This window comes from Polistes dominula, unplaced genomic scaffold, assembly GCF_049000335.1.
Source record: "Polistes dominula isolate Pdom_NZ unplaced genomic scaffold, Pdom_raw_medaka contig_27, whole genome shotgun sequence".
NCBI lineage: Eukaryota > Metazoa > Arthropoda > Insecta > Hymenoptera > Vespidae > Polistes > Polistes dominula.
This window is the reverse complement of record NW_028300906.1, coordinates 2,249,206-2,275,264: the sequence shown is the minus strand read 5'-3', so window position 1 is coordinate 2,275,264 and position 26,059 is coordinate 2,249,206. Positions and strand designations below refer to the sequence as shown.

Here is a 26,059-nt window from a genome sequence, read left to right as displayed (position 1 = left end):
CAATTATGTCAGCGATGAAAAATATTTTATTATAAATATAAAACTATTTTTTTTTTTTTTTTTTTTTTTTTAATAAACGACTTGTGAAAGTTCAACATTATCCCTTGGTTTCCATATGTTGAAAAAAAAAAATATATAATAATGGATTGAATAAATTAGAAAAGTTAACGAGTTTGTAAGAAACCCGTGATTGTACTTAGAATAAAATCATTTCACAGTCACGTTTTTCCATTTTAATCGTGAAAGATTGGGGTGTTGGATGGGAGGTGGGATGTAAGAGGAGGTCACACCGATAGAATGAAATTAAGGAAGCTCAATACTGAATTAGGACAGAGTTGGAGGATTTATCAAGGATTAACTCCTACGAGGAGTGCAGCTGAAGGTCCCTGGGTACCTCTCGTTTACCAAGTCGACGTTGCCATCACGACATCCTAGGTTCTCCTAAGTCTTCTCGCGGGTAAAGACGAAAAGAGAGGAAGTAAAAGGGAAAAGGGAAGTGTGTGTGTGTGTGTGAGAGAGAGAGAGAGAGAGAGAGAAAGACATAGTTAACTTTATGTGGGTTAAGCAGAATCATGGTCTTCTGGCCCGCTCAAAGGATTTAAAGGTCAACCATGCCAGGTATTACGGGATTTTAAAAGATAGCAGTCGAAAGGGCTACCTAAACCACCCACACCCACTCCCACTCCCACTCCTCATCCTTTCCTTCAAAGCAAACTATTAATCGAGTTGATCTTTGAATACTCCTTAAATCCAAAACTAATCTTACCTCTGACCAAAATCTACGTGTTATTTCAATCTATTTACTGTAATAAATGTTATTTTAAATCGATTTACGATGATAATAAGTTTTAAAATAAAATATTGTTATTACGTATATATTTATAAATTAAAGGGTTGATTAAAAAGTTTCTCTTTTATTTTGATTATTTTAGTTTCTCTTCATTATTTGAATTTACCCTTATGGGAAATCTTACATGGAAGATCGGATTGATATCGTGTAATTAGCGCTTAGGAAGCGTGAAATTGTCATTGATTAATTTTTCTCACCCTTTCCCAGACCTCCCCCCACCCCTCCCCCTCCCCCTCTGCTCCCATGAATCGAAATCGGTTTTACGAGGAGAGAAATCTATTAAAGTAAAGAAGATGACATTAAATTGAAAAATGTTCTTAGCGATAATAGCTGGCGTTGGCTTGTTCATAGCTTGTGCCAAAAAGCAAAGAAAATTCTCCGGGGGTATCGAAAGAGAAAAAGTAGAAGAAAATGAAAAAGAAAAGGAAAAAGAAAGAGATAGGAAAAGAGAGAGAGAGAGAGAAAGGGAGAGAAAGAAAGAGAAAGAGAAGCTGTGGTAACTCGTCCGAAGAAGAGTACAGGGTGAAACCTTTAGTATTGGCGGCTGGCAGATTTATGATGGCAATATCGGAAGCATTAACCGATTGACGTATTGCTAACCGTAAAATATGCTATCTTCTTTTCCTATTCTTACACCATCTAAACTCACTGATAATATCTTAGATCAATTTCCCCTCCCTCCCTCTCTCCCTTCCCCCATTATTTTACCATAAATTTGAATACTTTTTCCTCTCAATAATCTACAATTTCAAACATTTATAATAGATCACAATTATTATTTGTTTTTCAACAAATTTCTAGTAATACGTATGTCTATATATCTTAACGTAATATATATAATTATAATTAATATATTTAAAATATAATGTATATAATATAAACATATAATATATAATATATATATATATATATAATTATAATTATTATATTTAAAATAATATATATAATAGAAACATATGATAAAATAAAATATATATATATATATAAAATATTGAATATAAAAATAAAATATATAGATATAAAATATTTAATATAAAAATAAAATAAAATAAAAAATAAAATATATTTAATATAAAAAAAAATAAAATACGAAATAAAATATATATAAAATATAACATAATATAAATTTAACATTATATAATATTATAACATTATATATAAGAATGTTTTATATACTGAAATAAAATAATAAAAGAAATCGAAATTTTGATTGAGAGAAAGAATAAAAAAAGAGAGAGAGAGAGAGAGAAAGAGTGGAAATAGAAGAAAATGTTGAATTAGTATCGTGATCTTAAACGATACTACTGTCAAGGACACGAGGGTGCTTTCTTAAAGGAGAACGATGCAAAGGGTGGAAAAAGAAAAAGAATCAAACTAAAATGTAATAGAGACAGAGAGAGAGAGAGAGAGAGAGAGAGAAAGAGAAAGATAGAAAGGTAAGGAGTGAGAAGAAAATAAAGAAATAAGAAAAAAAAAAAGAAATAAAGAGAGAGAGAGAGAGAGAGAGAGAGAGAGAGAGAGGAAAAAGAAAAAGGATGAAATAAAGATCGAAGATCCTGTTTGCTAGCTGTCAGAGTCAGTGTCTCCAATCGTGTCTACATTTCACGAGGATTATCTCGAAATCCTTCTCTGTATCAGAAACATATATACTTATATATATATATGTAGCATTACTATCGTATTAACTACCACTTGGCAAATATTTGAACGATTAACGATTTGATTAGTTTGATGGTTCATTAGATTTTACCAACCCCTTCCCTTTCCCCATAACGTAACGTAATATCCGGATTTAATACCGAAAATCTTTTGCGAAACAGAGATTTTTTGCGAACTGCCTTCTCAAATATATACACACACACATATATTAATATATATGTATATATATATATATTTTTTTTTATCCTCTCTCTTCTTGATCCAGAAATAGGGTGGTGAGGATTATGGGAAATGGGGGATGGGAGAAGGCGAAAGTTATTACGATCCGTTATGGGAAAAAAAAAAAAAAAAAAAAAAACTGAAAGAAGAACTGGAGAGAGATAAAAATTTTACGTATCGTAGTTTCAACGATCAATATGGAAATTTAACTCCAATATTACTCGATTACGATAGTATCTAACAGGATACTGGCAAAAAATAAAAAAGAAAAATGTAGGAGAAAAAAAAAAGAAGAAAATATGAAATACTATACAATCGGATGATCCTACTATTAACTCCTGTGCAAATAATCTTAGAAGCTAATCATTTTGTTTTCAAATTGATATTATTTTTTTTTTTAATAAATTTGCAACGTTGCGGAGAGTGGCGTGGGGCTACGAATTATTCCTTTTAATTTAGTGTACGTGTTAATTGAATATGCACATTGTATTAATACATATTTAAGATCTATGAATAATTTACTTTGCATAATGATCGAATCAACATTGATAATATTATACCCAAAGCGAAGATGAATCTATTAAATCATTTATATATTATATAAATATTTAATTTATTTAATATATAAAATATTTATTATATATATATAAATATATAATATATAAATTATTTAATTTATATTTATTTAATACATAAATTATTTATAATATATATATAATATTGCATATATATGCACCCTAATGCATATAAAATATATATACTGTGTTGCATATATGTATATATATGTAATGTATGTAATACTTTGTAATACATTATATTAGAGATAAAAGAACTAAAATGAAATGATATTTAGTTGGAGATAATAATAATAATTATTAAATATATATGTATATATATATATATATATATATATATATATATATATATATATATATTATTGCATAATATGTTATATTTTGTAACATATTATATTAGAGATAAGAACTAAAATGAAATGTGTGATATTTAGTTAGAGATAATAATACTTACCTGAGATCACCTTTTTGTAGAGAAATCTCTTCGAATACTATTTGAATCCTCTCCTTGAGTCTAAAACAAATGGAACGAAAGTCTTATTATTAATGTAACTTCGACTAAACTTCAATGAGAGAAAGTTCGGAAGAACATTTTGGATAAGAAGATTCACAACTGACTTATGATAATATGGACATGAATTCAAAGGTCAAGATTATCTTACTAGAGCACGTTGCAACACATCTATTATCAAATATCTCAAGAATAAATTTATCTTACACGTAAGAGAATTAACTTAACAGTAATATACAATAATTTATCACAAATTTATTAATTAAATTTCAAAATCTTTACGAATAATTCATTGTATTACAATAATATGTTAATGTTAATTATTACCAATTATTTGTTGAATATCTATTAAAATCATTTACCACATAATTATTCATATTTCAAAAGATTATTAAAAATGATAAAAATAGAAAAAGAAAAAAAGAACCCAATCGATATCAGATGAGTCAGATAAATTATCTGTATAAATTCACATTTTAAATATTAATCTTATTTCTTACATTTAACATTAGAAATTTCCAATGAAATTTATCCCCAATGAAATTACTTAATGATATACACCATGTTAGATTATTAAACAATTATTATTGAATAATCGTTAAATAATACGATTGATTGATATTTCAAAAGATTATTTAAAATAGAGGATAAATAAAAAATTGGATGAGTCAAAATCGATGAAAATCAGTAAAATGGGAACGAAAGGAATTGCAGTGTGAGGTTTGTTAGGGGGGGAAGGAGAGGGGAAAGAGGTGGATAGGATACGATCCATATTCACATTTACGAGGTTTATTCAACGAGCTACATAATTTCAATCACAATTATAAAGCTGGCATAACGTGGACGTGGTGTATCCCGTCCAACAACATGTAGCCAAACTGCGAATACTACTTTGATGCAATTACTACAATTAAACGGGGAAAGCACAATGTTACCTGGGAAATTCTATCTGCATACGTCGGTAGCAACGATTAAACTCATAGTTACGTTCGAACATACGACGAGACACATTTCGTATTTACCACCACACTAACTATTATTTCTCATGATTGCGAGGAATCGGATTGAACACGAACCGTTCATAGAAGACAATCGTCGTAAAAGGATCGTTTTGACGATGACAACAAACTAAGATTGACTAAAGTTTTTATTTAAAACCCTTTGACTACTAATTTAATGTAAAATAATGTAACTGTTAGATTTACGTATTAATTTATTATTTTGTGTTACGCGTATGTTAAATGAAAATTATATTTAGGGGTACAAAAAATTAATGAAAATTTCTTCGATGAATACACTCACATTTAGTTTGTGTCAATATAAAATCGAAAGACTTTTTAAAAAGTAAATTGAACAATTAACAAATACAAAACAATATTTAAAATATACTATAACATTCACTTCCACGAACGAGTTAATTTCAATACTATTCAAACTTACTCGATTGCTATGTGATAAATAAAAAAATAAAAAAATAAAAAAAATAAAAAGAAATTTAAATCTTCCATCGTGATACACGAAACGAAACAAAAAAAAAAGCAAAGAAATAATTTTTTTGATTTTTGTATTGTTTAAAAGAGAGAGGGAAAGAGGAAAGAAGAAGGGTAAATAAAAAAAATAAAAAAGATTTTTGTAAAAAACAATCTCCCACGAGTTCGATATACTTCAACCACTTCACTCCACCCTAGCCACCCATTCCACCCCCTTTCCTCATATTCCACCTAGTTTTAGAATTCTTTCTCACTATCTAGAGTTTCTTTTACTCTTTCTCTCTCTCTCTCTCTCCCTTTTTTTTGTTCTTTTTATTTTTCTTTTTTTTTTTATTAATCCTAAACGAAAAGAAAAGCTCATTGTCATGATATTGCCAGCATCCATGGTATCTTCTCCACATTCTATACTTCCACAACGTCTTTGTTTCGAAATTCCAAAGGAAGAATAGAAGGAAAGGACGGCTTTCTCTTCTGCACGATATTCCGTGTGCCGAGAACTACCGAGAGCTTTTTCTTTTTTCCCCCACCCATCTCACCCTAAACCCTATCCTCCCACCACCTGCATCCCACTTTTATCCAGTACTTTTATGCGCCCACTATTTTCAAAGTGCCACGCGAACCTTGTCCTAAACCCAACGAGCAACTCTTTCCTCGACACTGCATTAATTTAACGAAAAAGGAACCACCATAGTTACATATATATATATGTATGTGTATGTGTATGTGTATGTGTATGCGTAGTAACACTGAAACCATAAAAAATGTTCCGGATGAGTTTATTCCTTTGACGAGAGATTAATTCGTGTAGTATCCTTTTTTGTTCTTCTTCTTCTCCTTTTTCTTTTTTTGAGAATGGGGGAAGTTTTTTAAATTTATTTCATGGCAACCTAATTTAAAAATTTAAAGTATTGAAATATTTAATTAAACAAGACACAAATCTCTCTTATGTATTTCGTATTATATGTATTTTATTTTATTTTATTGTTATTTATTCTTTTTATTTTCTTTTTTGTTAATTATTTTTTTTTTGATTTGTTTCTTTTTGATTTGTTTCTTTTCATTTTATATTTCAACGATGAAACTTTTCGACTTGACTGTTCTAGACTGTTTTATATTTTTTTTTCTTCCTTTTTTTTTTTATTTTTTTATTTTATTTCTTTTTTTCTTCACGTTTTGCCACGATCGAGAAAGAAACGAAATTGGATCGCACACGATGATTGTGCAGAGCAGGTGGGGGTAGAGAAGGGGGTGGGAAGGGGGCAAAAATTTTCTAGCTGACGCGAATGCGCCAAGAACAGAAAAAAAAATAAAAAAATAAGAAGAAAAAGAAAAAGAAAAGGGGGGTAAGCAAAAATCTCGATGACGTGAGCGTATACAATTGCTTCGTAGTATTTTATAAAGGATACGTGGATACTATAAAAGAGTTGGATAATAATCTTTCTTTCTTTCTTACTCTATCTCTATCTATTTTCATCTTAATCTAACTGTGAGAGATCATCAATCGATGGAACAAAATGAATATGATTCGAGGAATCGAGTCTGCGTTAATTAATCGAGAGTTACCTTACGGATTACTAGGAAATCTATTACGTGAGAATATTGGGTATATAAGTTTACCAGTCAGAAATGGGGTTCAAGGTGCATTATATATGGATTAGTAGTAAATCGATTATGGTTCACAGATAACATGGATTACTCGATTAACATGAAATCATTCTGACTGTGTTGATCTCTCTCTCTCTCTCTCTCTCTCTCTCTTTTGCATTGCTTGATTTATTACTTAACTTTATCTCGTTTAAAATACGTTCTAGGAAAAAGAATTTTTTATTTTGATGATTTAATGATTTCATTAACCATTTAATTATGTATAATTTAAATTAGTAGCGATAATATATTTATAAAGAAAAAAAAAGAAACATTTGATTGGAGTAATTAAATAGAGAAATAAAAATAATAAAAAAATAATAAATAACGTTGAAAGTTCAATCGATTGAAATGAAAAACGTGATTCGATTATTTAATATAGATAACTTTTTAAAATAATATGTAAAAAATATATAAAAATATAATAATATATAAAATAATTTAAAAAATATATACTAGATATATATATATATATATATATTATAATAAATTATATAATATAATAAATAATTAAAAATATATAATATAGAAAAATATAAATATATAATACTATATAAAATATTTAAAAAATATATAATAAAAATATATATGTGATAATATATTAAATTATATAATATAATAAATTTATAATACATATATTTATTTATAATATTTATTTGTATAAAAATTTATTTTTATTTTTATTATTAAATTTATTTATTTATTAATTATTTTATTTATTAAAAAAAAATATAATTTATAATATTTGTATAAAGATTTATACAAAACTAGTGGTTAGTGGTCCAGTTATGCGCCTTACTGTATATATATATTTATTATATTATAAATAAATATATAATATAAATAAATAATTTAAAATATATATAGTATATAAAAATATAAAATATATATAATATTTTAATTAGATTTAATCGAGTAATTTGTTTCTATTGATTATGAAATAAAAAATACTGTTGCAAACGTAATATATATATATATAGAAAGGATCAATGGGGGATATCTTATATCTCAGTGAATGATTAGTGGATTAAAGTAAGGATCATTTACCTCGCACGAAATAGGTAAGAGCATCGAATGTTCTTCGGATAGGATGAGGGGTAACGTGGTGAGAAGAATCGTCCGTATTGAGGGGTTAATTGCGAACTGACAAACTCGTGGTCGCACATCGTTCCAGGTATTAACAGTCCATCCGTTTCGAATAATCCTGAAACAATAAGAAAACAATAACAAAAATTAATAAAAATACAACAAATATAAAAATGATAGACAAGCATCGAAATGTTGATTATAATTAAATAAAGACAAAACATAAATGTCATTCGTTGCTTGCATGAATATAAAATATAAATTTCATTACTTATACATATATATATATAAAAATATGTATAGTATATATAATATAATAAGGGAGAAAAAGGGAAAGGGAAAGAGAAAGTTCTCTACACAGAGTAGAGTTCGCATCACGCAAAGTGATTTGAAAATGAGTTACCAAAAGAACACGAGCTCACGCACGTATACACACACATATATATATGTATAATGGTATATATATATATATACTTTTACCTTAGTACTGCTACACAACTACTACCAACAACTACTACCATTTCTCCTTTTTTTTTTATTTTTTTTTATTTTCTCTCTCTCTCTTTTTTTTTATACTACTTAATAATAGAGCCGTATACAAGGGTGAGACCACCTTTCATCTGCATATATATTACTACTTATATGACGCAGGTTCTAGAAAGCAATTCGCTTGAATTTCTCCAAGAGCGATGGAATATCCTAATAATAAAAAAAATATATATATATGTATAATGATATAATAATAATAGAGAAAGAGAGAGAGAGAGAGAGAGACAATTTTGTTATTATATTATAAAGATTTTAATGTTCTAATATGATAAAGTACTTAATTAATACGCAGCAGGTACGTTTTTTATTTTCTGTTTTATTTTCAAATATTTTTTTTTCAGAGGGTATAAAAAATTAATCATAAAGAAAAATCGTATTATAAAAGAAAGAAAATGAAGAATTTGAATGAAAAAAAAAAAAAAAAATAAATAAAAATAAAAATAAAACAAAAGAAAAGGAACGAATAATAATTTCACACCAAAGTCATGTTAAAGAGTTTTCTTTGAAGCTTGGCCAGTTACTTTCAAATTTTATGATCTCCGGGATGGGGACGGGCAATTACATCGGCCAGGTCGTCAAGCTTAAAATGTACGAGGATCGTTCCTTTATCCTTGAAACAAAAGCGATAGCAAAAAGAAAGAAAGAAAGAGAAAGAGCGAGAGAGAGAGAGAGAGAAAATCCGCTCGTTTTCCCGAGAGAAGAAAAAAAGAAAACGAAAAGCATCGTGAAAAGGAAAGGAGTAAAAAGGGCTGAAAGAAGAAGGAAGAAGGAAGACGAGGGTAGAAAGGAGAGAGAGAGAGAGAGAAAGGGGGGAGAGGGGGATAACACACAGGTATTCTACTCGACGACGAAAATTTTTAGTTTCTCATCGACGCTTTCTTCCTTTCTTCCTTTTTTTTGTTCTCTCTCTCTCTCTCACTCTCTCTCTTTCTTTCTTTCTCCTGTTTCGAAAAGAGGAAGTAAGGATTTTGCACTGGCGTTCGTTAAAGCACACTTTAAAGTCCCCCCTCTCCCCCGCTCTCTCTCTCTTTCTTTCTTTCTTTCTTTCTTTCTTTCTTTCTTTCTCTTTCTCTGTGTTAGAAGAAGCTTTCTCTGTGGAGTTGTAAAAAAATTAGCACCCTTTCCTTAGGTCCGATTAAAAGCTGCTGCTACTGCTGCTGTTGCTGCTGCTGCTATTTCAGGTAAGTATAGTATCGTTCCTTCTCATCGGAAATCTATTATTTTATTTTTTTATTTTTGCTTCATTTCTTATCATTCTTTATTACTTTCTTTTCTACCTTTCCCTCTTTCAAAACCTTAAAATCAATTAGAATTTTTACTACATCCGACAAAAAAAACACATCTAAACGTGTGTATAGATTAATTTGATCTTTTTAATCTTACTTTGATGATTGTTACTATATTAACCACTTGACATACAAATAAAATATGTTCGCGAGCACTGTATGTTATACTAACGCGAATCCGTTTCAAACTAATGTACAATTTTTAAGTTGCAATTATACGCACGTTTTATACGAAAGTCTCACGACGGTATATTAATAAATACGGTGTGAGTGGTTTTGTAGTATATTAAAGGCAATTCTACAGTCAACAATGATTTATTAATTTAATTCTTAGCGACTAAGTGTTACAATTGTTTGATGTTAACTGTATAAATGTATGATGTGTAAAATGTATAACACACGAATGTATAACGAATAGAATGTATAACGATGAAGACGTATTAACAAAGCAAATGTATTACGAACAGAGAGTATATATTACGAGCAGACAGTGACTTACTTGATTTCACATGTTTTTATATCTAAATTAGTTACACCCCTTTTAGAGAGGGAAGAAACTGAATGCAACTTATTAACCAATAGTAGAAGGGTCTACCCACCAGAGTGACCCGATGGGAAAGTTTGTGATATTTCATAAAGCAGAAACAAAAACCGAAAACAATTTTTGACGTTTTGGAGACGTCAAAGTCTACAATGGCACATAAAATAATGTCATGTATGTCAAGTGGTTAATAGATGTATTATATATATATGCGTTTGTAATATTATTTTCTGCATTTTTTTTTCTATTTTTCAAATGAATTTTTTTTCCTCTCTACGACAAATATTGTAGATAACTTTGAATAGATCAAAATTCATATATAAGAGTTGAAAAGTTTGAAAAGTTTACAGAAAGATTATAATTGCAGATTATAACACGACATTTTGCTAGCCTACACTTATCTTAACTAATCGCTATCTATCCTCGTGACATTTGACTGACATAATCACGTTAGAACATAATGACCCGTCAACAGGATGAACGGGTTGTCAAGCAACCCTTCTGCTCGTCTGTCATCGTTGCATCTACTAAAATTTATCGACGAACAGTTTACTAATATGATATTTTATCTATTCAATTATTATTATTTTAATTATAATATTCTCAAACTTATTAAAATAATAATAATAATAATAATAATAATTTTGTGTTTTATAATTTTCTACAATCAAATTAATAAGATCAAAACTTTGGTTACTTATCAAAACGTGTATTGCATTACAAATTTCTATTCTCTTATTTTTCTATTATCTTATTTTGAGTTTATTTTCCTACGAGTCCGTGCATGATGCTCGTACGTTTATATTTGCTTGTGTGTATATATGTGTGTTTGTGCATAAAAAATAATAGAAAAAAAAAGAAAACAAAGAAGAAAAAAAAAGATCCGCTTATACGGAAAAGCTTCGTACGAAAACAAAGCTCTTCTGTGCAATACACATATACAAACACTGCAAAGATTTGGCTAAGCTTCAACCATTCTCTCTCTCTCTTTCTCTATCTCTATCTCTATCTCTATCGTACATTTTGTTTTTCTTTCTTTTTTTCACACTTTTCATCGTTCCCTTCTATTAAATACTTTCAGAACAAAATTTTCTTAAAATTATTCCACACGAAAGATGGAGTTGAAGGGGTGGTTTCTCATCATTTTAAATAATAAATTACTTTTACCTACTCGTTGAATCTGATCTCTTGATAATTCTTTAATATAATATTAATTAAAAGAAATAAATGTATCCACAAATTATAATTTAATATTTTGTTTCTTTTTTTTTATCGTTTTATTTCCTTTCTACAATATTAAACGTACTTTTGAATTATTCTTCTTTTACTTTTTTGTTTTCTTATCCTTTTTACTCTTTTCCTCTTCTCCCTCATTTACATTTTAAAAAATTTTCTTTTCTCGACATGGGAAAAATGGTTAATTTTTTGTTTGCAAACACAAAAAAAAATAGTAATAATTATGGAATAAAAAAATTGTGTTCAAGGATTGATTGAAGAAAAAAGAAAAATATTCTCAAACTAATTTTTTTTTTGTTTCTTTTCTTCAAACCCCCCGCCCTACTCCGCTGGCAAAGAAATTTCGTTTTCGATAATCTTTGACAAAATGTTTTCAAAGTCGTGGGGTGGGATGTGTGGAGAGGGATGAAAGTGTTCGAACGAATTAAAAAGTTTTTCAACGAAACGGGTAAGGGGGGGTGGGTGGAGTTGTGACAGGACAGAACCAACAGTGAAAACGACGCATTAATTAACGTATATTCTCTGTCCTTGTCTTCTTCATTGATTTAACTAAACCGCACGAAAAGAAAGAAAGAAAGAAAGAATAAAAAAAGATAGTAAAAGAAGAAAAGAAAAAGAAAAAGAAAAAGAAAAAGAAAGGAAGCTAGCAGCCGTCGAAGCTGTGGTTTCGCAACGTTGTAAATTACAGGTTCGTGTTACTTTCACTCTCCCGTTAAATATAGATACCCCTTAAGTCGAGTCCTCTTTTATTTCCTTTTACTTTGGCGGCCGAGTTTTAACCACGCTCTTGCGAACTTTACTCCTGTTGTTTGACGTTTATAAAAAAAAAAAAAGGAAAAAGGAAAAAAAAAAGAGAAATAAACCAAAGTTCAGCATAAAAATTATTATACGAAACCTTGTAATCATCTGATAAGAATAAATGGCACGTCAATGTTACAAAAATTATTAATTAAACATTTATAAAGAAAATATATTTCATTTTTATTGAATCTTTATATGAATCTGAGTACTTCAATTATAAGATTAGAGAAGTTTCACGATATGTAGGTATATACATATTGATACACATGCAAATGTGTAGGTACATAATTGTATGCTTGATTTAAGTCAGTAAATAAATCAAAATAATCAAATGATATGAGATTGATATATGTACCACGACATATAAATTGTATTTAATTAAACATATCATTTAATTGTATCAAATAAAATAATAATATACTACATATATATATGTATATATCTTTAACATTTCCAAAATAAAATATAATCGACTTGTTTATTCCTAGAATTAAACGAAACTAATTAAAATTTATTAGAATATCGAATACAGAATTAATTCCAACATTTATAAAAATATTTGTGTGTGTGTGTCAATAATATTATATTATCATCTATAAATACTTAATCGAAATAATTAACATATTTTACATTTTCAAATAAAATATCTTCAATAATTAAGTTTAATCATTAAACGTTAAAAACAATGCTTAATGTACTGACTGTTTAATAATTTGTTTAGTGAAAAATTGATTGATTGACCGAATAGTATATTAAGTGGGTTTATATTCACCTGTTATATGTACATTACGTATGAATTTTAAAATAATCAAAATATAACAATAATGTATCATAAAGAAATGCTATGAATAAGGTTGCGGAAAGAGGTGATTGGTAAAAATGTGTCTTCGTCTTGACTTGAGTGAGTTTCGGCACGTGGAAGATACGTGTGTCGAAGGTACGATGTCGTCGGTGCATCCGGTGTCACGTTGCAGATTGCAAGAAAAGTGTGTGTTACACGACATACCACATTGAACTTAGTTTTGGGACATAGAAATAGATAGATAGAGAGAGAGAGAGAGAAAGAAGAAGGACATGAGTGTGGAAGGAAAAAGGGAGAAAGGGGGAAAGGAGAGGGAGAAGGAGATATATAGTGTACTAGTAAGTAGCAGTAGTAGTGGTAATAGTAGTAGTGTAGTAAAGTACACGTAGAATCATATAAAACAGTTCTTTGAGAGTAGCTTCACTTCTGCCACCAATACATATACACGTATACACATATAAACATATATATTTATATATATATGAGGAAACAAATATACGTGTATTAGATACCTACACATACAAATGATGTATATATTGTGAACATCGAAATATTTGGAATACATCCGGATACGTGAGCTCCTATCTTTTGCACACGTACAACTTGAATATTCCCGATACGTACATGTTGAGAATAAAGAGTTTACGATTGCAGCGTGAACGATCGAACGGAGCTTGACAAAGTATGGCGAGAGAAAGGGAAAAGAAAAAAGGGAGAGAAAGGGACACAAAAAAATAGGAAGGAAAGAACCGAGAGAGAGAGAGAGAGAGAGAGAGAGAGAGGTAGTTGGGTTGTGTAATACTGAAAGAAAATCCTACGTGTGTTGACAAATTATTGGACAAATCGATAAAAGTGAACTGATTTTTTGTTTTATTCCAACTAGAAAAATCTAATGTAATATTTAAAACAAATAAACGATTCAATTTTGATGTTTATAAGATTAAATTATTGTGTTTTAAATTATGACAAATTTTTTGAAATATATGATAGAAGGTAAATGTGTTGAATATGTGTAAAATAAACTTGCGAATAATCGCGTTTTACAGCAACGCTATGAATTACATTAATTATGTCATAGTTGTAGAAAAATATATGTAAATAATTTTAAAAGGACAAGAACAGAGATAATTTGAACAATAACGTTGAATTTTAATTAAAAATGATATGTAGCATGAAAAAATTGTGAGTCAACTGTAAAAATGTCTTGATTTTTATTTAAATGATTAAAAAAGAAATAATATATTTGAAATGGAAATTATTATTCTCTACGTAATATTTTATCAACGTACCTTTTAAACATTATTAAAATCGTCTTATTATGTGTTGAAAACGAGCAAAGATCTAATACGTGTAACTTTGTTGACGTTCAAAACAATACTAACACGTTTCAATAACATTCGATTGTTTATGTTAAGCTTGATCTTATACTAACGTATCGTGTGTCTACCAAATACAAAATGTTCTTCTTTTATGTATTGGGTTTAACAGATGATTATGACAAATTTTCAATATCGAAAAGTTGAAAAAAATTAAACAATATTTCGTGTCTTTTTGTAACATGATATTTGTTTAAATTAAATCTTAACAATCATATTATATATTGGTATTATTTTTCTTACATTACGTTTTGTTTTATATTAACATTGCTTTGATTTATTTCGCATATATATTTCGTTATTTGATTATTATCATTTTATATTAATTATATAGAATAAAATAATAATTATGAATAATATAACTTTCGTTTACGGTATATCACGAATATTGATTATTTGTACGAGATATTTTTATAATTTAATTGAACTAATTAGGATGATATTGTAATAATATTTTTCGCGTTTACATGGACACAATTAAATACCTTATCGACATAATGTTTAACTACGTTTAATTTAATTTGTTCGTAAAAGCGAAGTTTCATAAGAGAAACACATTGAATCGGTCGAACATGTAAAATCTGTAATGTGTAATGGTAAAACGAAAATCCGGTAAAATGAATGCAAACGTTGAAACATTAATCGTGTAAAATGCAACCCTTAATGAAAAATACATTTGAAAATGTTGCATTCTACTGTCATCGTTGAACAAAGTTTTGATTATTGAAATGATACTTTATAAAAAATTAACGATTAATTAAAAATTAAAAATATAAGTAGAGAGAGAGAAAGAAGATGATATTTTCTAGAGATATTTTGAGTTTTGAAAAGAAAATTCAAAAGGAAAAGTTGTCGTCTACACGATGTTACTTTACGATTGAACGATTATTTAAATTCAAATTGAATTGGAAAAGTGCGATTTCAATGATAATCTCGAACGAGTCGATAACGTTTCACGATGTAGATGAAGAAACTATATGACGTCGATAAAAATTTCATTTTCCTTTATCTTATCACTTTTACAAAATAAAACAGGAAGAAAATGAGATATATTGTATATGTATATATAATATATTTGATTCACATATATTTATTTTATTATAATGTTTTTAATATATGAAATTTATTATATTATATATTATGTTAGAAAAGACCGAAATTATGGTGAATGCTAAGATTCACATAGTTGAATGTTGACACATATCAAATACATCCGTGAAACACCAAATATTTGAATATATTTTTGTAGATTAAATATTTCTGACACACATATACCAAGTGACCATTGTAAATTTTGACATTTTCTAATTTTGATCTTTCATGATAATAAATATATTTAGTTTATTACATATATACATATATATTATATTATTTTATATATTATATATTATATTATATTTTATATCGTTTATTATTTTATATATTATATGTTATATTATATTTTATATTGTATATTATTTTATATATTATATATTATATTATATTTTATATCGTTTATTATTTTATATATTATATATTATATTATATTTTATATTTTAAATTGTATATATTATTTTATATATTATATATTATATATTATATTTTGTATTTATATTATTTTATATACTATATATATTATATTATATTTTATATCGTATATATTATTTTATATATTATATATTACTTATTTTATTATATATATATATATGTGAAAATCTTTAGAAACTAAAAAAAAAAGAAAGTACAAGAAGAAAAAGAAAAATAAAATAAAATAAAATAAAATAAAATAAAAGACAAGTAAGAATATAGAAGAGAGTGTGAGAATACAGTTCGGTGGCAAAACTCGAAGAAACTCTTTTGCTTTTAATCGTGCGAGAAGACAACTCGTGTAAAGAGTAAAGAAGAAATTTAGTTCGCAACGAAAGTTTTTTGAGAAAGTTCGTTCGTTCGTTCGTTGGTTAGTTCGTACGTAGGAGTATATGTATATAGTGTATGAAGTGTATAGTGGAAAATGTCTGGCCATCAAGAGAAAGGAAATTTCTTTCAAAACGTGTCGTACATTTGGCTCGGATTAAAATCCATGCTATTCTTGGCTCCAATGTCTTCCTATTTCTCTCGTTTCTTTATTTTTTCTTTCCTTTTTTCCTTTCTACTTTTATCTTTTTTTTTTCTTCTTCTTCTTCTTTCTTTCTTTCTCTTTTTTCTTAGAAACATACACCCATATACAGATATACATGTATATATGTAAGCGGTGCGAAAGAAAAGGATAGAGTTAGTATAAGTAGAGAGAGAGAGAGAGAGAGAGAGAGAGAAAGAGAGAGAAAGAGAGCTAAATGTAAAATGTAAATATATAATTCGACAGGAACGAAGGACCTCGACGTATCTCTCGTCTGAATATTTTATATGACTCGACCGCAATGCCGAAGAAACACGTCTAGGGAATGACAGAGAAAGAAACATAAAGAAAGAAGAAAGAAAGAAAGAATAAGAAGTGGTGGGGGTGTAGGTGGTGGTGGGTTTTGTTTGGCGAAGCATAAAATTTCATGTCACATTCTCGGACATTTCTTAGAAATGGCGCGAATAAGAAGATACGAGGGGACTAGTATGTAGACCAAAAAAAAAACTATTCTTATAATAATAATAATAATAATAAAAAAGAAAGAAAAGTAGAAGGAAACTGGAACGGTAGGAGTAAAAAGAGAAACATTGTCCTTGAAGAATAATAAAAGAAAAGAAAAAAGAGAAATCTCATCGGGATCGTACGCGTTATTCGAAAAAGTTAAGAAAACTTTTGAGAATCATCCCTTGTTTCTATCAACCACCTATATCTCTCTCTCTCTCTCTCTTACTCTATCTTTTTTTCCCCTTTCATTGAATTTTTACTTTTGCCTTTTTTCATTCACATCCCTTTTCGATTTCGATGAGCTCGACGAACTTCGGTTCGATCTCACCACATTTTTTGTTCTTGCATAATCTCTGCGTTCCTTTTAACGATTCAACCGCAAAAAAGACGAGCTTCTTTTCTAAAATCGTTCAAATATTTCCTACCCATTCCCCTTTCTTTTTCTCTCTTTCTCTCTGTATGTACGTGGTGTATGTTTACGTGTGTACTCTTTATCCCATTCCTTGTTAAAAAAAAAAACCTCGTACATTTGATACCCTCTTCGATTACGAGAACGATTGCTGTTTAGGTTTTGCTACTTTACTTTTTTCTACGTTGGATTTTATCATACACTTTTTCTACTTATTTTTATTTTTATTTATTATCTTCATGTAAAAAAGTACTTTTACGATTGAAGTCAAGAAAGAAGAAAGAGAGAGAGAAATAAAATTCGATAACGTTTGAGTCTTTTGCTCGTTAGAATAGGAAGAAACTTTTTGATCCTCACGTGTACCAAAAGACCTGCTTCGTTTTATCTTTAAAATAAATAAAATAAAAAACAAAAACAAATTGGAGTGAAACTTAAGAACAAATTATCTTTTCTTCCTTTCATTTATTTATGTTCTTTTAATCATCAATTTAAATTGTGAACTATACCTTCGATGATCATCATCATCGTCGTCATCATCATCTCTTTTAACACTTACAAAGAAGTACTCTCTCTATATATATTATTGAAATGAAATAATAATGATAATAATAATAATAATAATAATAATGATAATTAATACGTCTCGTTTAACAAGCCACATCATACAAAGAAGTTTACTTTCATCCTTGAATAGATGAATACAGGTATAAGGTGAGTCCTTTGAAAATCATTTTCTTGGAGGTGTACGCTTTCACTCTGAGAAAGGAATCGCGAGAATCATCTTGTATGTCTACTATATTCCTTTCTATGTGTATATTTGTATATACGAGTATGTGTATATTTCATGCGGTATCGAGAGGAAACCTTCTATCCTCCTTTGCTGTCTTAAACGCTTTGTGAAAGGTTTAACTAGTGACGAGAACGAAGAAGAAGGATGAACAGAGAGGTATGGGGTTTGAAAAAGGGGGTGATAGGGGTTTTAAAGGAATAGTGGGTTGCATGTAGATGAAAATAAGGAACACGAGAAGGAATAGAAATAGAAAAGAAGGATAAGAGGAATACTAACAGAAAGAGAGAGAGAGAGAGAGAGAAAGGGAGAGACACACACAAACGAGAAAACGAACGAACGAACATTTTCAACTATTGCAAAACTACCGGACTCGATTTCCCTTTTAACATCCAGTAGAAAACGCGAATGCCTTACGGTATTTTGTTGAATTCAAGTCTAACGCCTAAAGCATTTTCTGGTTTCAACGTTACTTCTCCTGAGAGTTATAACGCTACTCCTAAATTTTCTATCTATGTAAACGTAAATGGGTGTATATCGTATACACCCATGTGTGTGTATATCGTATATACCCCTGTATGTATGGGGAATGGAAAAAGTATATATATATATTTTAAATGCGAATATAAAAAGAAAGAAAAATTCTCTAACGTAACCTGGTCGAGAGAAAGAGAGAGAGACAGAGAGAGAGAAATATTGTAGAATAATCAAAAATTTATCAAAACTTTTCCTTTGATACCATTTTTCTTTTCGTCAATTTTTATAAATCTTTTAACCACCTCCATGCCTGTCTGCCTGCCTGACAGCCTGTATTTAATTATCAATGAGATTTTAATCAATTTCGACGTAGTAAAGCTATGTTTTTTTTTTTTTTTTTTTTTTTCTATTCTTTGTATTTTCTTTTATATTCTTTTACAAATATACTCTTTGACAAGTAACGTTTCAATATGATCCATTTATCAATTAAATATTATATAAAATCCCATTAAATAATATTATTTTCTTTATCTCGTATAATCCTTTATTTTGTAAACCAATTTATTCGACAACGATAAATACGAAATAACATTTAATAAATCGTATTGAAATAAATTCAATATAAAAATCCTTAATTCTTGTGTAGATTTTGTTTCTTTGTTACATTTGAAAAGAACTTAAACCTTTTTCTTTTTGTTCTCTCATTTTTTTTTTTTTTTTTTTTGGTAGGGAAAGAGGTGAGAGGGTAGAAACGGAACCAACGATTACTGAAAACCTGAGTAGTAAGTAATCCTATTTTATCGAGGTAATAAAGGTCCTTGGTGCATAATGCAGAAACTCTCTCTCTCTCTCTCTCTCTCTTTCTCTCGTTTAGTGAACGTTGTAACCAAGGACGATGTTGCTCTGGCAGGAAAAGACGACTTTCTGTGGGTGCACGAAGGGTGCTTAGGGGTGAAAAAAGGGTGGTTTGCTTGAAAACGGGGCAGGGAAATAACTATGGGGTCCGTTAACGCTCATATACCGGTACATCCTTTTCCTTTTTCCATATAATAGCTCGTACAATCTCGTCCAACTACATAACCTTCCTTCCTTCCTTCCTTCCTTCCTTCATTCCTTTCTTTTACCCTTCTCTCTCCTTTTAAACTCCCTTTCCCTTCTCTTTCTCTTCCTTTATACTCTATTTCTTTTTCTTCTTCGAAAATTTCTTCTTTTTCTCAAAAAAAAAAAAAAAAGGCGGTGAAGTAGGTAACCTGTATTATTCCTTGGGTACTCCATAATTCTCCCCCATGCAATTCGCTTATGTAAGTACCTTTAAATTTTCAACCCACTCTCGAAACAAATCTCGTAGCTCGTTAAACTGCACGCGATATGTCTCGAGTTTCTTTTATTTATTTTATATATATAATATATTTTTTTTCTTCCTCACATTCATTTGCCATAGACAACTTGCATTAGCGAACGAAGAAAAATATATATACTAGTCTATTCACATACATACACACACACACTCACACTCACACACTTATGTATATTTATTTATCTATAATGAGAGAAAGAGAGAATCTTTTTATTCGTAAAAATTCTATGCATTTTTCAAAAGAAACCAACTCCCCCCCCCCTCCCTCCCTTCCCCTCCCTCTTCCTTCTGTATATTTATCATTTAACGAAAATTAATGTAAGTACGTACGCAAGTATAATATAATGAGAATGAAAAATTTCTATAATATTAAAAATAATATTTCTCTATTTTTATTTATTATTATTACTATATATATATTTATAATATAGTATGTTAATAAAAAAATTATATATAAATATATAAAATATTATTATATTTATAATATTACTATATTACTATTATTAATATTCTTTTCTTTTATATATATATTTATTTTTCACCTCCAATTTTCTATAAAAAAAAAATGTACGCCTAATTTGTAAAACGTAATATTAAATGATCTTTCTAATTACATAAATTTGAAAATGTTAAACCTTCTAGTATAATGTTACTGCTAATGCTGCTTCTGCTGTTTTTGATTTTATCCTTTTTCTCTTTATCTCTTTCTCTCTTTCTTTGAGTTACATTATTCAAAGGTAAGAGTTTCACAAGATAGAAGAGGATTTATCATACATACGTAGACTGTATAACTCTTTGTCGAGTATAATTTCAAGTTATTCTAGAATGTAATTTCCTTGAGCAATGTCGAAAGAAAACGATACGATTTGCGATCGAGTGAAGTATATTTCGACTCTAACTTAAGTATTTCCCTAAACCTTCAACGTTAAACCTTTCCTCTTACCCATCACAACCCCTCGTTCCTACCATTTTCCCATCTTTCTACTCTACATTTAAGAAATAATTCCTTCTTCCTGGATTTTCTACGTAAGATGTTCCTCCTACTTCTCTTAGATTGGATTTATAAAAGAAGAAGAAGAAAAAGAATAATAAAAGGAAAGGGAGAGGGGGCGGGGAAATAAAGAAATAAAATAATCGTAATAAATGAAAGTATCGATTGGTTTGAAAATTGTCCAAAGATGTTTTAGTAAAAACTTCGATTTATTTCTTTTACTTTTTTTTTTCATTTATTTATTTATTTGGTTTTACCATTTTTTTTTCTCCATTTCTTATTTACTCTTACAAAACTTTACGATCCCACCATACACTACTCTACTCTTTCATTCTTTTTTTTTTCCACCTGATATACATATTTTTCTTATCGAATAGTAAAAAAAAGAGTGAGAGAATGACAGAAAGAGGGAAAATCTTTCGCATGAAAAACAAAGGAACAATATTAAAAAAAAAAAAAAAATACAAGAAGTAACGATATACGAATCTTTTGATTTATTTTATAATTCGTTTACAACAATAAAAAAAATTCGCTGAACGAGCTAACGTTATCATCCTCTATTATAATCCATTTTACATTTAACCAGTTGACTGTGGAATTTAGTTTCAAAAGATCACCACAGGGTGCGGAATTAAAAACAAGCAACGACGTGTTATACACGTCGAATGCAGGGCAAATGGTATTTTTATATATCTGACGAAAAACGAGAAAGGATTACATTTTTATTCAAAGTCAAAAAAAAACTAACAATTCGTTTCTGAATACGTTATTTTTACTAAAAGTTTGAAAATTGTCAAAAAAATAATAAAATACATAAACAAAAAAAGAATTGAAGATCGGAAGAATGAATAAACAAGAAAATTAAGAAAATAGTTTAGAAAATTTCAAGCTATGTATGTGTGATATGTTTCAAAGTGTGCATGGTACTACGCAAAGTGTGACTTCACAGATCGCCTACACCAAAACCTTGTTTCCTTGCGTTTTCCATTTTTTTTTCGAGCAAACGGCACATCTTATAAATAAAAATCAATTAAATAAATATAAATAAAATACATAGAAGTCGTATTGGTAATATAAAGGGGAACATATTACCAAATAATATTCTTATTACATTTTATTGAGATTTCGAGTTTTTATAGTGAATGGTAATTTTTAATTTTACACGACGAGTATGCACGTCAAACGCACCGCAGTAGAGATTTGGTCCGACGTGTATACACGTCAAACGTACTTAACTGGTTAAATATTACATTTGTACAAAAGTCAATCATAAATAAATATGAAACAGTAATTATCGATAATACTTTTTATCATTCGGAATATTTTTTGAATATCGGAATTACGGTTTTTTTTTTTTTTTTAACAATATTCCATTCTTAACAAATTTTCACGACACTTTTCTCTTTAATACGTCACACCATTGTGAAAAATAAAAAGTTAATTTCATTTTGGCCTAGTTTCATTGTTAAAATTACAGCTAAGCAGCACCAGCAACAGTAGTAGAAGTTTCGTTTTATTATTTTGAAAATGACGAATATATATCGTAAGGAATATAAATTTAGCAATGTGAAGATTTACAATTTTAAACTATCTAATAAACATTAGCAATTATAATGTTGACACTGACATCGTGACAGTTTTATTTATCAACCGAGAGATACGCATTTACTTTTCATCTTGTCAAAAGAAAATGTAGAAAACGAGGAAGAAGTATAAGAAGAAAATAAGAAGAAGAAGAAGAAGAAGAAGATGGGGAAACAAGTAAGAGAAAAAAGAAAACAAATAGAAAAGAAAAAAAAAAAAGGTGATGGGATCTTCTCTACTTCAGGAAAACTTCAACGTAACTATTAAAGTATCTTTGACAAGAGGTATACTTTATATACACGAAGCTTTGCTTTATGTAAGAAGAAACGAGAATATTTCACTTTACAACACTTCAAAAACCAGAAATCGTGTTTTCATGTTATCGTACCGTTATTCAAAAGTATTTATAACTGATAATATTAAAATATAATTTTGTAATAACATTTATTACAAGAGTTCATACTATTGTTATTTTATATCTTTCAATTTGAAATAAACAAATTAATGTAATGAAAACGATATTTTTTCGATAAATAATTGTACAAAAATATTCCAAATACTTTTAACAATTGTTGTAAGAAAAAAGCAAAAGTACAACAGTACAAAAGTCACACATGGTACAAATGCAACTTTCAAAAAACAAAGATTTAAGAGAATGAGATGAATGGTACAGTATAAAGAGTAAAATACAAGAAATACAGTCAGAAATTCGAAACAAGAAATAATAAATTATTAAATACTTCTGAAGAGTAATTAAACTCAAAAAACCATCTGTGTGTGGTACTAGCGAGTATTGGAAGATTTCTCAAACCCATCTACTTCCATAGACAATGTTTATAATGCCGTCTATGATCTACAGTAGGCTCTGGAGGATTTTTTTTTTGATAGTCGGCAGTAGGTTGTTTAACCTTTGTCCACGTTTAATAATTTCTTTTTGAAAATGAAACACACACATAACCGAGTTAATATGAAATTCCCTACCTGTGCTACATTGTGTTCTACACCCTGGTGGATTTCCCCATCTTTCTCCCTTTCCATTAATTTAGTTTTAAGAACAAAGAATGACCCAGGAGTAAGTTCGCTTAGGAAATAGGGAAACGGAAACGTCTTTCGTACGGAAACGTTTGTTCCTTTTACGCGCGAAGAAATTCGAATACGGAAAGAGGGTTAGGTATATTCAACACTTACATCAACGTTTATCAACGTCCCATTGTAAGTTCTCTCATCTTCATATATTTTTCTATTGTCATGGATAAAAAAAAAAAAAAAAAGAACAAGAAAAAAGGGGCCGAGCTTTTACTTGACCCAGTTTTCTAACCACCTCAAACCCATCGTCACCCACCAGCTGTCACTGTCACCACCACCACTATCATCAACACCACCACCACCTGGAAATCTGTTTTCCTTTTTTATCTCTCTCTCTTATTTATATTTTGTTTTATTTATTTTTTATATTCAATTGAAAGCCTAGAAAAATATGACAATCGATAGGACAGACATAGATTTCTATGATTGGAAACGTATCGTAGAAATCAATCCTTGTTGAATTATTTTATTCAGATACCTTTTACTATTTCTATTCCTAATACGAATTCGAAAGAAATTGCAATATTTTTCTTGTTGTTTTTTTTTACTTAACTTACGAAGCAAATTATTAACAATATAATTAAAGAAAGAAAAGTAATATTTATGCAAACGGTAGAAATAAAAAATACTATGTTACCTTGCGAACATGTAGGGGTTTATTCAACTTAAAAACATGATAGAGAATAAAAATAAAATTAAGGAAGAGAAAAATCTTTTCCTGATTTTAATCGGCTAAAGAAAAACGTGAAAAACAAAAGTCTGTTTAATATTTTTTACTCTTTTCCTTACTTATCTTATTTTTCTTTTTTATTCTGTAGTTTTTGTTGTTGTTTTGACTGTTCTTTTTAACGTGCTTACAGTTATAGTCCCTAATTTAAATAGCAGAAAGTATTACAATGCTGTTCGCAATGAAAATGTCCTTCGAAAATTGTCTCAGAGTGGTACGATGTTCATGTAACAACCCAGTATACTCTGAAAGTGAAGGGTAGGGTGGATGAAAAAAAAGAAATATAACGAAGAAGAAGTAGAAGTAAAAGAAGAAAAAGAAGTAGGGAATAAAACAAAAAGACAAAAAAAAGATGAGAAAAGAAATAGGAATGCAGATGGCAGTACAAAAGGGACGGTGTTCTTCTTTCTTACACTCGCTTGGTAAGAAGACAACTGGTTTCTTTTATTTTCTTTTTTTTTTACCTTCATTTTGTCTCCCTCTTTTTATTTTTCTTACTTCCTCTTTCATTTTTTATTTGTACATTTTTTTTTCTTATTTTTTTTTTTTTTTTTTTTTTGTAAAGTCACCAGATAAGTTTTGCAAAGTTAGCGTGAAACCCATTTTAAAGCTTAGGATCTGTTGGTTCACAACGGTATATAATATACATAAGTATATATAGAGTTTTTATTTATATGTGTGTGTGTGTGTTTTAATGTCAGCCAAGTTAAGCTTTAAAATTAATTTCGCGGTCACCGAGTATATTCTTTTCTGAGGGATGCCAACGTCGGTTGGTTCACAGGCTCACAACTGGAGAAAGTTTCAATGCCATAATTATGGCTCCCTTCCAAAGCCACTTCTCTCAACGAAAAATCACACACGCGTATCTAACTCGTGAAATATCATTTCTATCTCTCCCTCCTCTCTCACCCTATCTTTTATACCTTTTATTATTACTATTATTATTATTATTATTATTATTTTTCCTAGTCGGAGGGTGTCTTTTTCTTTTTCGACCGATTTCATTCGTCAAGTTTTTTCGTATTTATCGAATTTTATAATCCCAATATCATATCTAAAAATTGTGTCGTCGTGTTTTGCGCGTACACATCATTTCTAGTACAATATAATCCTTCCTCCTCCTCCTCCACCTCCTCCTTCACCACCACCACCCTTCGAAGATTTTTAATGTACTATTTTTACCTTCTCGTGAAAAATATTGATACGAAATACACACATATATATATATATATATATATATATATATATATTTCTCGTTGAAAAGAATCCAACGAAAACGCCGATGTCCAACAACCACGCGACGCGTGAATATCGAATTTAAAATTTGTATAAAACCTTTAACAATAAAATAAAACAAAAAACACACACACATACACACAGATACCTACAAATTTAAAAATGAATGATACCCTTA

The 26,059-nt window shown here is 28.9% G+C and overlaps 1 protein-coding gene across 1 annotated transcript in view; it reads right to left on the bottom strand.

Annotated features, from left to right (window-relative positions):
• The window catches only part of Sol1 (CUB domain-containing protein Sol1), a 395,528-nt gene that overhangs the window by 222,234 nt on the left and 147,235 nt on the right, over positions 1 to 26,059 (bottom strand). Inside the window, exons 6-7 of the mRNA XM_089179486.1 lie at positions 7,996 to 8,152; positions 3,758 to 3,817 (exon numbers count right to left, since the gene is read on the bottom strand). Coding sequence (XP_089035612.1) covers positions 3,758 to 3,817; positions 7,996 to 8,152 — 217 coding nt within the window. The remainder of the gene's footprint in view (positions 1 to 3,757; positions 3,818 to 7,995; positions 8,153 to 26,059) is intronic.